The sequence below is a fragment of the Odocoileus virginianus genome, chromosome 33, assembly GCF_023699985.2.
Source record: "Odocoileus virginianus isolate 20LAN1187 ecotype Illinois chromosome 33, Ovbor_1.2, whole genome shotgun sequence".
Lineage (NCBI taxonomy): Eukaryota > Metazoa > Chordata > Mammalia > Artiodactyla > Cervidae > Odocoileus > Odocoileus virginianus.
The window spans coordinates 10,327,140-10,343,863 of record NC_069706.1 but is presented as its reverse complement, the minus strand read 5'-3'; the positions used below and the strand labels follow the sequence as shown (position 1 = coordinate 10,343,863).

At 43.9% G+C, this 16,724-nt stretch overlaps 1 protein-coding gene across 2 annotated transcripts in view; it reads right to left on the bottom strand.

Annotated features, from left to right (window-relative positions):
• SNX29 (sorting nexin 29) overlaps nucleotides 1-16,724 on the bottom strand; it is a 577,193-nt gene that overhangs the window by 535,116 nt on the left and 25,353 nt on the right. For both annotated transcript variants that reach the window (XM_070460803.1, XM_070460804.1), the window contains exon 3: nucleotides 15,156-15,208. In XM_070460803.1, the coding sequence (XP_070316904.1) occupies nucleotides 15,156-15,208 (53 nt within the window). The remainder of the gene's footprint in view (nucleotides 1-15,155; nucleotides 15,209-16,724) is intronic.

Here is a 16,724-nt window from a genome sequence, read left to right as displayed (position 1 = left end):
AAATCATAGCTTTAATAAGAAAGATACATGTTCTATATGAATAAAACCATAATATTCTTAAAAGGTATAAAGAACAAAATAAGTAGAAACATTGCTTTCCTAAATGGGAAGACTTATTTAAATAAAAATGCTAACTCTTCCCAAATTAACATATACATTTAATAGAATTCCAATACTAATCACAGGAAGAACTTGGTCCAGTGTGGTTTTGGGTACAGTGATAAATTAATAGAGCAGTATAGAGAACCTCCTTGCCCCCAAAAACCCAAATAAATATGGAAACATTTTATATATAATATTAGAAGTACTTCAATTCAGATGGGCAAGAATGAGCTATTTAACAGCTGCACTGACACAAGTAGTTATAGGGCTGAAAGAAAATTAAGAATAAACTTTTGTCTCAAACAACCACAGAACTAAATTCCACATGCATAAAGATCAAGAAAATATATAAGTGTGTGTCAAGATCAAGAAAATATATAAGTGTAGAAAAATAACACTTCGGCCACCTGATGCAAACAGCCGACTCATTGGAAAAGACTCTGATGCTGGGGAAGACTGAAGACAAAAGAAGAGGGTGGCAGAGGTTAGGCAGCATCACCAACTCAATCACCAACTCAACGGACATGAATTTGAGCAAAATCCTAGAGACAGTGAAGGACAGGGAAGCCTGGCGTGGTGCAGTCCATGGAGTCACAAAAAGCTGGACACAATTAGCAACTGAACAACACCAACAAGAAAAATAAAACTGTAAAAACTTATAGAGAAAAATACAGGAGAACTGCAGGACAGGATACTCTCAAAGCAGAATTTCAAAGGTTTATAGAATTAACCACAAAAAAATGTTAAATTTCAACATAGCAAAAGATATGATAAATATGGTAAAGCAATAAATGATAGATTAGAGAAAATATTTACAGTGCACATAACTGGAAAAAAAATTAAAGGTCATAGTACATAAAGAGCTTCTACAGACAGACAAGACAAGCAACTCCAAAAATAAAAAAACTATTAAAGAAGATGAACAAATAAACCATGAAAGGAGGAAATACAGTTGCCCAACAAACACAGAAAAGATATTCAATCTCACTAATGAGAAAAAAGTGTTGCAATACTAAGATACCAACTTGGGACTACCAATTTAAAACCAGTCACAGATCTAGCAAAAGTACAAATAAGTGGGTCCTGTTAATAGGAATATGAATGTGAATTGCTACATCTCTCTACAAAGAGATCAGGCAACATGATTTTCTTAAAAGCCTATACCCTTTGGCCCAGACGGCTCAGCGGGTAAAGAATCCGCCTGCGATGCAGTCACAGAAGGTGCAGCTTCAATTCCTGGGTCGGGACGATACTCTGGAGAAGGAAATAGCAACCCACTCCAGTATCCTTGCCTGGGAATTCCCATGGACAGAGGAATCTGGCAGGCTACAGTCTATGTGGTCGCCAAGAGTCAGACAGCAACTAAGCACAGACCCTTTGACTCAGCAATCCTACTTCTAGGAATTTATCCTATAAAAATAAAAGCACTACTAATTACAAATGAGCAAAAAACATGAACAGATATTTCACCAAAGAGGGATACACATATCCAAGAACATGGAAATATGTTCAACGTCATTCACCATTAGAGAAATGCACGTTAACACTACAGTGAGATACGCCTACACACCTATAGGATGGCTAAAATAGAAAATCATGAGAATATTAAAAGATGACAAGAATGCAGAGGAACTGGATCACTCACACGTTGCTGGAGGGAATGGAAATGGTATAGTCAATATGGAAAACAGTTGGCAATTTCTTATAAAACTAAACATGCAACTATCATACAACCCAGAAACTGCGTTCTTGAGTACTTATCTCTGAGAAATGAAAGCTTAGGTTCACAGCAATAACCTGTTCATAAATGTTTCCAGCAGCATTATTTGCAGTAGCCTAAAACTGAAAACAAACCAGACATCCTCCAGTGAATAAACAGACTATGGTACATCCAGACCACAGAATACTACTTGGCAACAAAAAGGACCACACACTATTGATAAGTCCAACAGTCTGGATGAATCTCAAGGAAATTACCCTGATTGGGGGGGGGGGGGGGAGGGAGCCAGTCCCAAAAGGTTACACACTGCATGATTCTATTTACATAACATTCTTAGAATGACAAAATTATAGAACTGGAGAAGAGAGTGGTAGTGGCCAGGAGTTACAGATGGGGAGGGAGGTGGGTATGGTTAAATAAAAAAGAAAAGAAAAAAAAACAGGAGGAACCCTGTGGTGATTAAATTATTCTGTATCTTGACTGTGGTGGGGACACATCACTCTGCAGAGTGATAAAACTGCACAGAGCTCAATACACACACACACACACAAGTGAAATTAGCAAAATTTGAAATACCTACCATCCAAGAATTTTACAAGGTAAGACCATTGGAGAAAACTGAGTAGATAAATGGGATCTTTCTATTTCTTACAACTGCCTGTGCCTCCACAATTATCTCACAACTAAAAGCCGAAATAAACAAATATAAAAGCACGAGAAGGCAAAGACAGACATATACACAAACATCTCTATTGTGGCACTGTTATAACAGCAAAAGCAGAAACAAAACTAGACACAACCTGAACGCCCATTAACAGGAAAACACTAATAAGTTACAGGACTGCCACACTACCAAATACTAGGTAGAAAATTTTAAAGAATGAGATGCCAAATCTAAACAACCTAAGCAGCACCTTTCTCCCCACATTTTAAGGTCTTGGAAATCCAGGTGTGCTTCACAGTCGATGGAACTACCCAGTGAAAACTGTCACTGGCTGTTATCTTTATTATGAAGAAGCCATTGATGGCAGGCTGCACCATTATGTCACCCAGTGACCTGGAACAAGGTCCATAATACATGCCCAGGTTTGGGGAGTTTTTTTTAATCACGTTACAGAGTAATAGAAATGGTAGGATTCTTATCTGAAGGAGGAAGAAGAGAAAGAGGAAGAGGAGTGGGCTTCAGTTATTTGCATCATCTACACTCATGTGAGAGGATGGAAGCATCCTTGGAAACTCAGGCCAGCGCACCTAGAGAAGGGTAATGAGGGCTGGGAGGTGAGGCTGGGCTCCTCACCCACAGCAAGGCAGCGCCAACATGCGAGGTTCTCTCCCACTCCTTGCTGAGCAAGGGGTCCGTGGGCCAGTGAATCAAATCAGCGTGGAGATCTCAATCAGTCCTCACTGCTTTGGTCGAGAGCGTCCTCTCTCTGTGCTAGGTAAATGGAACGCAAGGAAACAGCAGACCAGAGATAAAGAGGCAAAAAGATCTCTGAGAAAGGTGGCATCCGTCTAGAAGAAACTAAAACTGGTTTTAATTTTATCCCAGGAACTATACAAACATAAATCCCAGACAGATCAAAGGCTTAACTGTAAACAATAAAAACCTTAGAGGAAAATGTAAAAGACCACACGCACACTCTAATGTTGAGGAAGATCATAAAACACTGAAAACCCAGAAACTGGCAGGATAGTATATGGACCAGGAAAGAGACATTTAATTGCGTAAAAAATTGTAAGGACTTCCCTGATGGTCCAGTGGTTGAGAATCTGCCTGCCAATGCAAGGGACATAGGTTCGATCCCTGATGCGGGGAAGATTCCACATGCCTTGGGGCAACTAAGCCTGTGTGCCACAACTACTGAAGCCGGTGGACCCAGAGCCTGTGCTCCGCAACAAGAGAGGCCACTGCAATGAGAATCCTGCTGGCCGCAACTACAGAAAGCCCACGTGTAGTAATGAAGGCCCAGCACAGCCAAAATAATTTTTTTTTTTATTTCAATGTAGTATAATAATAGATACTATTACCTGTGCTTACAAAGATAATGGACAGATCTGAAAAATATTTGCAATGCAACAAACAGGTGAAAGGTTAATTAATTACTGTCATACACAAAGAGCTCTCACAAACTGATAAGGGGACAAATAATCCAACAAGAAACAGGGCAAACAATATGAAGCACCTCTGCACAAAAGAGCAAAGTCAAATAGCCAACAAACTTTAAAAAAATAAAAAACTGAAACTCACTGGCAATCAACAGATGCAAATTACAGTGACAAGTGAGCCACCTCTTTTCACCCATCAGACTGACAAAACTTCAAAACAACACTCAAAACTATTATTAGAAAGGAAGAAAAGGGTAGTTTCATGCACTACCAAGTAGAAGTTTTTTAGAAAGATACCTGACCACAACTGTTAAAAATAAACGTATTCTCTTTGGCCCAGCAACTCAGCTCCCGGAAATCTCTGCCAAACAAATAAAACCCTCAATACACGAGAAAAGATGCTCAAGGACGTCTACTGTTTCACTGCCCACAGTAGTAAAAATTGGACATAAAGTCAGTATTACTTCGTAGGCAACTGTTGGTGCATTTCACATAATACAATATAGTGCAGCTTTTTAAGAAGAAGTTTTAGAACTCTAACTTGGAAAGGATTTGACAGCATAGTGCCAAGAGAGAAAATACAGATGCAGAACATCATATGTAATTGAATTTCTGGAAGACACTGCAATAAAACCTGTGTACGTGTGTGTGTGTATATATACATATGTGTATTTTATTTCTAAGAATATGGAGAAATACAAAGAACAAATGATTCTTGATCATTAACATAAGTTACCCAGAGGGAGGGAGAAGAGATGGGGTAGAGAAAAAGAGGGGAAGAAAAAAAAAAAAAGCAGGTGAACAAAGAATTGGAAAAAAAAATGCAAGCTTGGTAACAGTGAAAACTCACAAGCCAACAGTTTTCAAGATTCTATTAGGCCTGAGGATGGCAGATGGGCATGTAAAAAGAAATCAGATAAATATTCTACCAGAGGAACCAGAAATTGGAAAAATAACCAATTTTTAAATGAGTTAAATCATTTCTGACCATTTTTTGAAGTTACTAAAATAAATACAGTAACTGGATTTCCCAGGTGGTCCAGTGGTTAAGACTCTGCACTTCCAATACAGGAAGTGTGGGTTCAGTCCTTGGTTGGGGAACTAGGATTCCAAAAGCTGTACAGCTAGGCCAAAATAAAAAAAAAAGAAACACAAAACAACTATAGGAACCTCCCTGGTGGGACTCAGTGTAGGCAAACCAATAAATCAATATTAATTTATTAATTAAAATACACACATATAAAAACATAGCAACTGTCTTCTCTGGGGTAGACAGACCCTCAAGCTTTGGTCCAGATGCAAACACCTACTAGCATTTGCGATTCTTTTGGCAGATGAGGAGCTTCAAAGTCAGGGATGGGAGGTGAAAGCTGAGAAGGAATCAGTCTAGGAAGCTGATAAATCAAAAGGGAGAGAGAGGATGGAGAAAGCCAAGAGCCCCTCAGTGTGGAAGGACCGAATAAACGGGAAATGAGGAAGCAGAGACGTGACGTCAGGTCCAGTGGCCAATGGGTCTCCCAGTTTGTTCAGAGTCCATAACCTGGAAGAAAGAAAACTCCACACCAAAAGCTTCCTTTCAGCAAACAATACAGTCACAGATGCAGAAAACAAACTTGCAATTACTGGGCAGGAGGAGGTGGGGGGCTGTGGGGAGAGATAGATTGGAGCTGGTGTATAGATACTGCTCTGCATAAAATAATAATAAGGACCTACTGTGGAGCACAGGGAACTCTACTCAACATCCTGTGATGACCTATGTGGCAAAAGCACCTAAAAAAGAGTAGACAGGTAGGTAGATAGATGGACTTCCCTGCTGACTCAGTGGTAAAGAATCGCCTGCGGGTTCAATCCTGGGGTCGGGAAGATCCCCTGGAGAAGGAAATGGCAACCCACTTCAGTATCCTTGCCTGGAAAATCGTCTGGCGGCAGGTTACAGTCCATGCAGTTGCAAAGAATCAGACATGTTTTGGAGACAAAACAACAAACAACATAATATTCACAAAACTGAATCAGTCTGCCCTACACCTGAAACTAACACAACATTGTAAATCAGCTATACTCCAATAAGAAACAGGTAAGATGCAGGCCATCCCGCAGTACAGATATATCTCTGGGAAAGCAAAGGTGGCTCAGAATAAAATTTGCGGCCTATTATTAGAGCCAAAAAAAAAACTGTTTTTAAAAAAATAAACAAAATCTAAAACAATATACATTTGTTCTGGTTTCTGGCCATGCTTTAGAGCCAGAGCATTTAGGTCTCATCCCCCGGTCAATCAGTCTCATCCAGGCTCACCCTAAGCTTTCTGTCCCTTCTCCCAGCACCACCACCTCCATTCAGCTTCCTTGTCCACTGCGCAGAGCAGCCCCCTCTCACTGCAACCCCGACCCCATCTCCCTGGCCCACCCCCCCCAGCCTGCTGATCAGAAGCCACCCTCCTGAAATGAAAACCTGACAACATCATTTTCCTTCTTGCCACATTCTGCTCGGGTTACATGACATGATTTTAGGGGGACCATAAAATGAACATTTTTCAGGTTAATCATTTTACTATGTCAAGAAAAATATTTCAGCAGTCATCAATCTTCGATTTCACTGACAAGACCTGAGTAGACAAGGGGGGCCTTAAAATTCCACCTCAAGCCAATCTCTGGCACAAACGGTACAGGGGAGTGGCAAAAATTGTGAAAATCTTATACAAATAGCCATAGTTTAAAAAATAATACTCTATCGGATAAAGCTCAAATGCTTCCCTATGACAGGAAGTCAAGAATCTATTGACTTTCCAGCCCAACTTCCGGCACAAACAACACACCACCCACAATCCCAAGACTTTCTCTCACACCTGCATTTGCTTCTCCTGCCGCCTGGAAGTCCCATCCTGCCCACCTGACAGGTGAAGACCCTGTACTCGCCTCTCAAGTCTATACTACGTAATTATTACTACAGGCCACCATAACCGTCTGCAATTTACACGTCCACTGCCCAGGCTCAACCCTGAGTTCCTTCAGAACGTCAACCATCTCATCCAGCTAGCAGCGCCAATGCCAACTCAGTGACTATAAATAAGTATCTGCTGAATGAAGGAATTAACGAGAATCATTCTAGCCTTTAGTTTCCAAATTAGCCAAAATACTGGTATGTCTAGTCACAGGAAGAAAATGTATTACACTTACTAAGTTCTCACTGGGCGTGTCAAGTAAACACTATCATATCTAATCCTCACTTCAATCCCAGGAAGTTGGTACCACGATCACCATCTAATTTTTTTTAATTATCTGTTTATCTATTTATCTATTTATTTATTTTTGGCTGTGCTGGGTCTTCACTGCTGCGAGGACTTTTCTCTAGGCCATGAAGAGGAGCCGCTCTCTAGTTGTGGCCTGTGAACCCACTGTGGTGGCCTCTCTTATTGTGGAGCGTGGTCTCTAGGGCACAAGCTCAGTAGTATGGAGCACTGGCTTAGCTGTTCCACAGCATGTGGGATATTCTTGGACTAGGGATTCAAGCTGAGTCTCCTGCATTGGCAGGCAGATTCTTTACCACTAAGCCACCAGGAAAACCCTCATCATCTAATTTTACAGATGGTGCGAGAAAGGTCTAGAGATGCCACTTGTGTGCATGCTAAGAGGCTTCAATCGTGTCTCTTTGCAATCCTATGGACTGTAGCCTGCCAGGCTCCTCTATCCATGGGATTCTCCAGGCAAGAATACTGGAGTGGGTTGCTCTGCCCTCTTCCAGGGAATCTTCCCAACCCAGGGATCGAACCCAGGTCTCCTATATCTCCTGAACTGTCAGGCAGGTTCTTAGCCACTAGAGCCACCTGACACGCACACATGCACAGCTGACGATCTGTGGACCGGCTGAGCGTGCAGGTAAGTACGCCTGACTCCAAAGCTCACCCTTCACGCTCAAGGCCTCGCTCCACACCGGGATGGTGGTGATGACAATGACGACCGTGCTGACACGTGATTCCCTATGGGCCTAGCACTGCGCTCAACAACTCTCAATATAAAAACACAAATATTTATTAAAATTCAGATGGAAATGTGCTCAGATTTGCTAAATGCCCTAGGGCTCCCCCCATTTGCTAAAAATAATCTTTCCTCAAAAAGAAATCAATTCATTTGATCCATAGAGTAAAATGAAAGCAAATGTAATATGGAACTATCCACTACTAGAGCCTCAAGGTGGAAAGCAAGTGCTCGGGCAGCGGAGATAAGAAATCCAATTAATGAACCCCAGGGGGTTTTGCCAGGATGAGAAGAATTAGAATATCCGGTCGACACCTCAAACCACTAAGAGGCTGGTAAATCTGTGACGAACTGAATATTAAAAAAAAAAAAAATAGATGGAGAAGGGAATGGCAACCCACTCCAGTATTCTTGCCTGGAAAAGTCCATGGACAGAGGAGCCTGGTGGGCTGCAGTCCATGGGCTTACATGACTGAGCATGTGTGCACCAGGGTGGAGGGAGATGGGTTGGTAGCAATGCAGTGGTAGAACTAAAAAAAAAAAAAGAAAAACACATGACGAACATCCAGAGACACTTAAAAGAGGAAAGGAATGTCTGAAAAAGCCATTCTGTTTCATAACTGTCCACAGAAACACACAGGACAGTTTTCAACGCTGTCTCAGAAATAACACTAAGGACAGCAAAGGGCAGCTGGTTTCGTTCTTTAGCTTCATAAAAAGTTCAACACAGTTTTGAATTCCTTAACAGGTAAAGAAAAATCTCAGGTGGCTCAGTGAAGAATCCGCCTGCCAACGCAGGAGATGCAGATTCAATGCCTGGGTTGGGAAGATCCCCTGGAGAAGGAAATGGCAACCCACTCCAGTACTTGCCTGGGAAATTCCATGGACAGTGGAGCCTGGTGGGCTATAGTCCACAAGGTGGCAGAAAAGTTGGACACGACTGAGTGACTAAACAATAACAAAGAAAAATCACCAAAACAAGAACTCTTCCCTGGCATGTTTTTGAAGGAGAATGCTTCCCTCTGATTTCTTCTGCCATAGTCACCGGAATGAGTCACAAAAATCTACACTGTCTAAACGAGGCGAATACCCAAAGCCAACTCATTGCCACCCACAATGGCAGAAACCCATGTGCAGAGAATATTTACCAAGTGTCAAGACACTTCACAGAAAATTATAATGGTGGTGAAAACTGAAAGTAAAAGTGTTAGTCGCTCAGTTGTGTCCAACTCTTTCTGACCCCGTGGACTGTAGCCCACCAGGTTCCTCTGTCCATGGAATTTCCCAGGCAAGAATACTGGAGTGGGTAGTCATTCCCTTCTCCAGGGGATTTTCCTGACTCAGGGATCAACCCTGGGTCTCCTGCATTGCAGGCAGATTCTTTACTGCCTGAGGCACCAGGGAAGCCCAACAGCTAACAATTGCTAGAAACTTACTAGCCGCCAGGCACTAACCTAACAGCTGCACAGGAACTAACTCACAGCTCTACGGAGTGAATATTATCACTACTCTCCCCATTTACAGATGAGAACACTGAGGCACAAGGAAGTCAGAAACTCACCCACAGTCCAACACAACCGGGGACTGGCAACACCAGGACTCAAGCTCTGCTCTCCATACCCCACGCTCACTCTGCTGTCCCCGTTTAGATTTGCTCTTTCTAAATCCACAGGAAACGTTAGCATCTTCTGTAATCCCACGTGGGAAGAAGCTGCACCAGTGGAGCACAGTGAATGTAGTCTTCAAAGGCACTTCAGCACCGGCTAGTTCTTAGGCCATTCTTTCTAGAAGGCAAACTATTCAAAAGATACGTTACTGCCTCCCCACAGGCCAGTGTGACTGATGGAATAAGCAATCAGTTTAATGAAGCACAAGAATGTGTCCTTGTCCTCAGGAGAAAACGGAGCAGGAGAACAAGGCCACCAGAGGAGAAGTGAGTGCAGGATGGAGCCTTATGACCACCACCCTCCCAAGAGGTTTACAGAGGACAAAATCTGATGGGGAAAAAACAAGGCCTGCCTGTCATTTGCCTTCCTATCAACATTGTTTTATACTTCACGTGAGGGCTGCTGCATCTTGCAAAGCCAAACAAATCTCTCACACAGAGACAGACATGCTTTGCAATCGGGGTTTTAGCCAAAGAATACTCAACATCACGTAGTTCTGACCAGCTCTCTCTTTCCTCAACTTCAGTCATCCACGGAGACCTCGGCCACTTCTGTCATTTGTGAGGGTATTTCTTTTCCTTTCCCTTTTTTTTTTATTTTTGGATGTGGGCCATTTTTAAAGCCTTTACTGAATTTGTTCCAACACTGTTTTTTTCATGTTTTGGTTTTTTGACCGTGAGACATGTGGGATCTTAGCTCGCTGACCAGGAAGCAAACCCTCGCCCTCTGCAGTGGAAAGTGCAGTCTGAGCCAATGGACTGCCAGGGAAGGCCCTGAGGATGTTTCTATTATTTACTTGTCTTGAGTCCAACTCACTTTTTCCATGTGTATAAACCTGTTTGAAAGGGAAAAATTCCATCGCTGTTCTAAGTGGAAAGCCAGCACTGCGGGCCCTCAACAGGGTTGCACCTTCTGCCCCAACCACCACTTCCGACACCAGTCACAAGTCCAGACTGTCACTGCGCTTCTGATTGACCAGTTATGTATCTCAGGGGTTCCCATGACCTCCTCCTCGGGTTCAATTAATTTGCTAGAGCAGCTCCCAGAACTGAGAGAAACCTTTTATTTACCAGATTACTGGTTTATTATAAAAGCAGGTAACTCAGGAACAGCCGGATAGAAGAAAGACACGGGAAGCGAGCACAGGGCTTCCCGGGGGCCACCCCCCGCAGGGGACCACTCTCCCTGCACTTCTAAGCATTCACTGACCCAGAAGCACTCTAAACCCCGAGATGTTTATGGAGGCTTCATTATATAGATTTAATCGGTTAAATCATTGGCCACTGGCATCTGAACTCCATCTCCAGCCCGCCCCCTCCCCTCCCCGGTGGTCCTGAGATGGAACTGAAAAGTTCCAACCGCTTAATCGCGAGGTTGGTCCTCCCGGCAGCCAGCCCCCAACCTCGAGTGCTTTCCAAAGTCACTGCATTAACATTACAAAAGACACCTTTCTGGCTCTCATAGCTTTGGAAATTTCAAGGGTTTTAAGAGCCGAGTACCAGAAACGGGGCAATAATGTATATTTCTTATTATAAGCCACAGTGTCACAGTAGATCTGAAACTCCTGAACTTAGAGAGAGTGAGAGATGCAGCTAGAAAGGGGAAGAGATAACATTCGAAGCCCGGGCTGTGCAGGGCATCCAACAGCCCCTAAAATGTCACCCTCAGGGTCACATTCTGTCATCGCTGCCTCACTGGACTACATTCCCTGGTGGACATGAAGTCATCTGAGGGGCAGAAACATGTCAGAAATATTCTGGAAGCCCCAGTGTCGAGCACAGAACATCACACCAAGGAGGTGCTCAGTAACTCACTGTTGGGCTTCCCTGGTGGCGCCGGGAGAAAGAACCTGCCTGCCAATGCAGGAGACGCAGGTTCGATCCCTGGGTTGGGAAGAGCCTCTGGAAGAGGGCCTGGCAACTCCAGGATTCTTGCCTGGAGAATTCCATGGACAGAGAAGCCTGGCAGACTACAGTCCATAGGGTCACAAAGAGTCAGACACGACTGAAGCAGCTCAGCGCGCACGCACACGCGCATACACACACACACACACACACACACACACACACACTTGTATGTGTCAGGTACTGTGGAAGCGGCGTGAGCAAACCAGACTTCTCTCCAGCTGGTCATCTAGTTGAGCAGACAGATGGAATGCGTTCATCCCACAGAGGTTTACAGCCTCCAACGGTACGGAGCCGGCTCAGCGCAGCACAGCCTGAGGACAAATCCGAGCTGAAGCAGCAAGAATCTGCCAGTCCCTGGTACAGAGCGAGGAGAACAGCCCAGGCGGCCAGGGCCGGGGAAGAGTGTGGAGGACTCACATCAGGGACCTGGAAGGCGGTCCCAAAAAATGACTGACAGGCTTTAAGAATAAAAACCAAAAACCAGAAAAGGCCGGGCCGGGGTGGCGGGGGCAGAGAGCCAGGGAGAGTTGGGGGCCCTCCAGGTCGTTAAGCATGTGGGTCTTTTTCCCAAGAGCAAAGAGAAGGCGGTGGAAGGTTTTCCGTGGGGCCGGGGCAGGGTGGGGGGTGATGGACGGCAATCTGCTTCTGCAGAGCTGGATGGATGCATCTGCAGATGCTTCTGCTGGATGCAGAGGAGGCAGGGCAAGAAAGGAGACAGGGGAAGGTCCCCAGCGGCCGCCCTATGAGTCACACGGTGACCGCGATGGGCAACAGCTGGGGAGCTGGAGAGAAGCCAATGGATTTGAGATCCATCCTGGTGCCAGGCTGTCTGAAGGGGTGCGCAGAGAGGCGAACCACCTTTCCTTTCAGACCTCACAACAGTCGCTTTATTTATTTATTTTTTTTTATTAGTTGGAGGCTAATTACTTTACAATATTGTAGTGGTTTTTGTCATACACTGACAAGAATCAGCCATGGTTTTACATGTATTCCCCATCCCGATCCCCCCTCCCACCTTCCTCTCAGCCACAGTCACTGACTTTCCCTCTTGAGATGAGACTTTCTCACCAAATAAGGACAATGATGTGGCCTTTCCTACACAAAGGTGGTGGGTGCCACCTTTAGCCAGACACGTGCAAGAGGAGACCAAGACTCGGATATTGAGAAGGAACCCTTTAGGGGGAAAAAAAAACAAAAAAAAATTTAACCTAGCTCACAATCAATGCAATCACTAAATGTGATATAACACAGAAAGAATAGATTTTGGAGCCCAAGAAACTAGGGTTTAACCTTTAACCCTAACATTCCCGAGAAGGTACACTGAGGCTGTATTAGCTTCCCTCTCTGGGCCTCTGTTTTCTCATCTGTGAAGAAAGAATTATACCTCTGCTCCTCCTGGGGCTGCCCTGAGACCAAGAATCAACACAAACAAGGAGCGGCAGGAACAGAGACAGTAACTATCATTATCATGACGAAGTAGGGTCTCGCTGGAAGCCGGAAACCACAGTTAATACCATAGAAGGAATTAACTTTGTCAATTCTACTATAAAATACAACAGTTTACAGAATAAAAGTTACAATGGTAAGCTCTGCTATATAAGTACATGTTCATCTAACATTTAAAGATGGCTTCTCTAAGGAAATAAAAAGCATAATTACGAAAAAAAGTGCTAGAGAACTCTTGAGTACATACACCCACGCACCCATAAACACACACACACACACACACACACACACACATCTACCTCCTGTTTCAGGACATCAAGGACTCCCATTCTCATGCAGGCGATCCTGGTCCCAAAAGGAGGACCCCTGTACTGATGGAGGTCAGGCCCCATAGCAGGCCCTCGGGAAGAACTAAAGCAATCAATCAATTTAATGATCTAATGCCACAAACAGGTAGAGAACCTCAAGAGTGACAGGCACAGAATGTCTGTGCAAAATACTCAGAAAAAAATGGAGAAGCTGCCCCTCTGCCCTCTGAGCTCACAGATCTTTACACCCTTGAACATGTGTGGTAGGAAGCCATGCACACAATCAACCAGACAACGGCTCTCCCTGAGCACCTTCTAGATGCTTCCAGGCACTGACGATGCACCTTGAACAAGAGAGCCAAACATCTCTGCCTGCAGAGTGGACACTGTGGTATGGGAAAACTGGAAGAAATGAAATAAAAAATTTAAAAAGCACAATATACAGTCGTTAGTTAGTGCTGTGGAGCAAAACTGAGCAAAGAAGAGGCAGAGACTGGAGGGGTGAAGAGTAGAATTTTAAATCTGCACCGGTTTCAAACAGTCCCCATAACTCCACGAACACGTAGCACTGCACACTCTGCTCACGGCTGGTAAAGTGCCGACAAGGGCAAGGGTTGGAGGGACAGAGGAGGAACCGGCTGGGCCGGGTGGGTCAGGGTCAGAGGGAACACACACGGCTCCAGATTGAGACGAATGCTGAGCAGTGAGATCCCTCCCATCTCTTCCCTTTCGGGAAGGCTCCTCCTGCTCTTCCCTAGCCGCAGAGCACGGATCAGCCTTGAACTTCACTGGGCATTTCCAGCAAATGCCTGTGTCTCTTATACACGCTTATGCAGTCATGTCAGCCTTTCCTTGGTCATGAAGGTCAATGGCCATTTTTTGGACTTTTTTTTTAATTATAAAAGGGACACACAATCACAGTATAAAATGTGACAAAATATCAGAAAGGATACAGATTCCCAACAGTCTTAACCTCAACACGACCTCTATTTACATTTTGGTATGTTTTTTGCCACAGTCGTTTGACACACGGAGGATCACTCTGCATCCATATTAACTCTGCATGCTGCTCTTTTAATTTTCACTAAATTTATTACTTTTAAATTCCTACATTTGCATTTTTCTGCTTATATCAAATTCTGTATGGACATCAGTGTAACAGGCTATAGAACATTTCAAACTACTGATACACTATGCTTCATTATTCACCATTTCCCAAATGTTGAGCATTCAGATTTCTGAGTTTTCATCATTATAAATTACTGTGAAAATAACTTCACGTGGAAAGGCATTTCAAGTAATTCCCTCACAGAAGATTCCTAGAAAGAGGATGACAGGGAGCTGGGGGTACTTCAGACAAGTAGTCCCTGTAGAGATCTACACACTCCCCCCCAAATGTAATTGTAATAGGGAGGAATTTTTGCATTCTACTACAAGTTAATCACTAAAAGGATGTTACCTAGAAGTTTAAATTACACATAATGGCCCATTTCTGGGAACCCTGCTTCCCAGGTAATGAGCATAAAGCTAAAATACTTCTGTTTAGCTCATAGAAAACCTCTTGACCAGGACCACCAGTGAATGACTGCAGGAAGAAGAAATTAACACATCCCTTTGGAGGCCAATGGGAACCAGGAAGTGTTTGACTTTATCCCCTCCCCTTTTATTATAAAAGGAGCCTGAATGCTAACTCAGGCAAGACGGTTCTATGGAGACACAAGCCCAGCATCTTCTGGTTAGCTGGTTTTCTGAATCAAGCCGTTATCCTTTGCCCCAACAACTCGTCTCTCAGCCTGCTGTCCAAACTCAAACTTGGTAACGTAATCACCACCCGACTTGGCTGCAGTGGCAGAATATAAAAGCTGGTGAATCTCTGGCTACCTTTTTGGCCTTGAGGGTAATGGGTTTCATAGGCTACATTATTTACCTGCTGTCAGAATCTGAGGCGATCTCCTTTCTCCCTCCAAAGCGGATCTGGCACTGCAGAAAAAGAAAGTCACTGAGATCAGCCGTTGGGATGGACACACAAAATCACCCCCAGGGGCCTTCGGGGTCTGGGGGCACCCGGGGCCAGGAGCTCTGGGGGCCGAGTCAGGGCGTCCCCGAGTCCTAGGGGTCAGCCCAAGAAGTGGGACGGCGGGCACCCCAGCCCTCCAGCCACCATTTGAAGGAAGAAGCCCTTTTACCTCCTGCTTGTACAGAAGGGAGCCTTGTGCAGAGACAGGGCTAAGAGGAAAACAGAAGCCGTCTGCAGATTCTCTAGGAAGCTGCTTCCGTCTGTCAGCAGCTGACTGTCAATAACACAGAGCTCTTAACAGGCAATAATTAAAACTGCCACAAATCTGTGATGATGATGGGCCCCTTCCGACAGGGCCAAAGCTGTTGCGGCTGCTGTGAAGTTACGACAGCACATTTCAAGCTTCCGACAAGCCCCCTGGTTGTGCTCGAGGACAATTCACCCGGGGGGGTGGAGACAAAAGCAAACTTCTTTTTCCTTTAACAGTGCTTAAATGTAGATAACATAAAATTTACCATGTCAACCATTTTTAGTTATGCAACTCAATTCACAATATTGTGCAACCATCACCACTCTCCACTACTCTCTTTCAAAGGTATAGAACCTCCACTGTGGGTAGCAAGTTTACCCGACTCCTAAATTTATTACCATATATGTGTGCAGGGATATGTGTATGTGTATATATACAGAAATTTAAATGATACTCCGGTCAAAACTCACAGGACTGCGCACTTAAAACTGGTATTTTTATTGTATGCAAATCACACCTCAATAAAGTTGGCTATTATTTTTTTTCTTTCCAACTTGAAAAAAATTTAATTTCTTAATGAAGCTAAGAAATCATAGTGTGTTCCACATGCATATGAAAAGATACACATAATAAACAAAACATGAAGTAAAAACCAGCAGGTTACCCAGTTCAATAAGTCCCAAATTGAATAGGGTTTCAATCTCAACACTCGAGATATTAAAGAAAACTAAACTATTAAATTTTATGTATTGAGAAATTACTATTTGCCAAGCACTATAATAACTAAAGTTGGTTTTTTAAAAGGCATATGTACAACACTTTCAACCTCCCAAATAGTAGTAATAGCTCTGGATGGAAGATCCAAGTTATTTCTGTTTAACTGCTACATTTGAAGTGGTTGGACTTAACTCTTCATCTTATTTTGCGTTCCATTTCTGGAGCAAAGAAAGAAAAAAACTAATAACGTCGGCTCTGCATTTATTGGGGACCAGGTGCTGGCCACGGCCCTTTATCCTTTAACAAAAGCAATTCCCTCCACAGCCCTATAGAGATGGTTGACCCAATTAAAGAGAGGAAGGATGCTCAGAAAGGCTGGGTAAGTTGCCCCAGCACACACAGCTGTCAGGAGACAAAGCTGGCCTTCCAACCCAGCTACACCTGAGTCTGTGTCTTTTCTGCCATACCTGGATGCCTCGAGGCTTCGGCAGATGCTAAATTCTCTGAGCTCA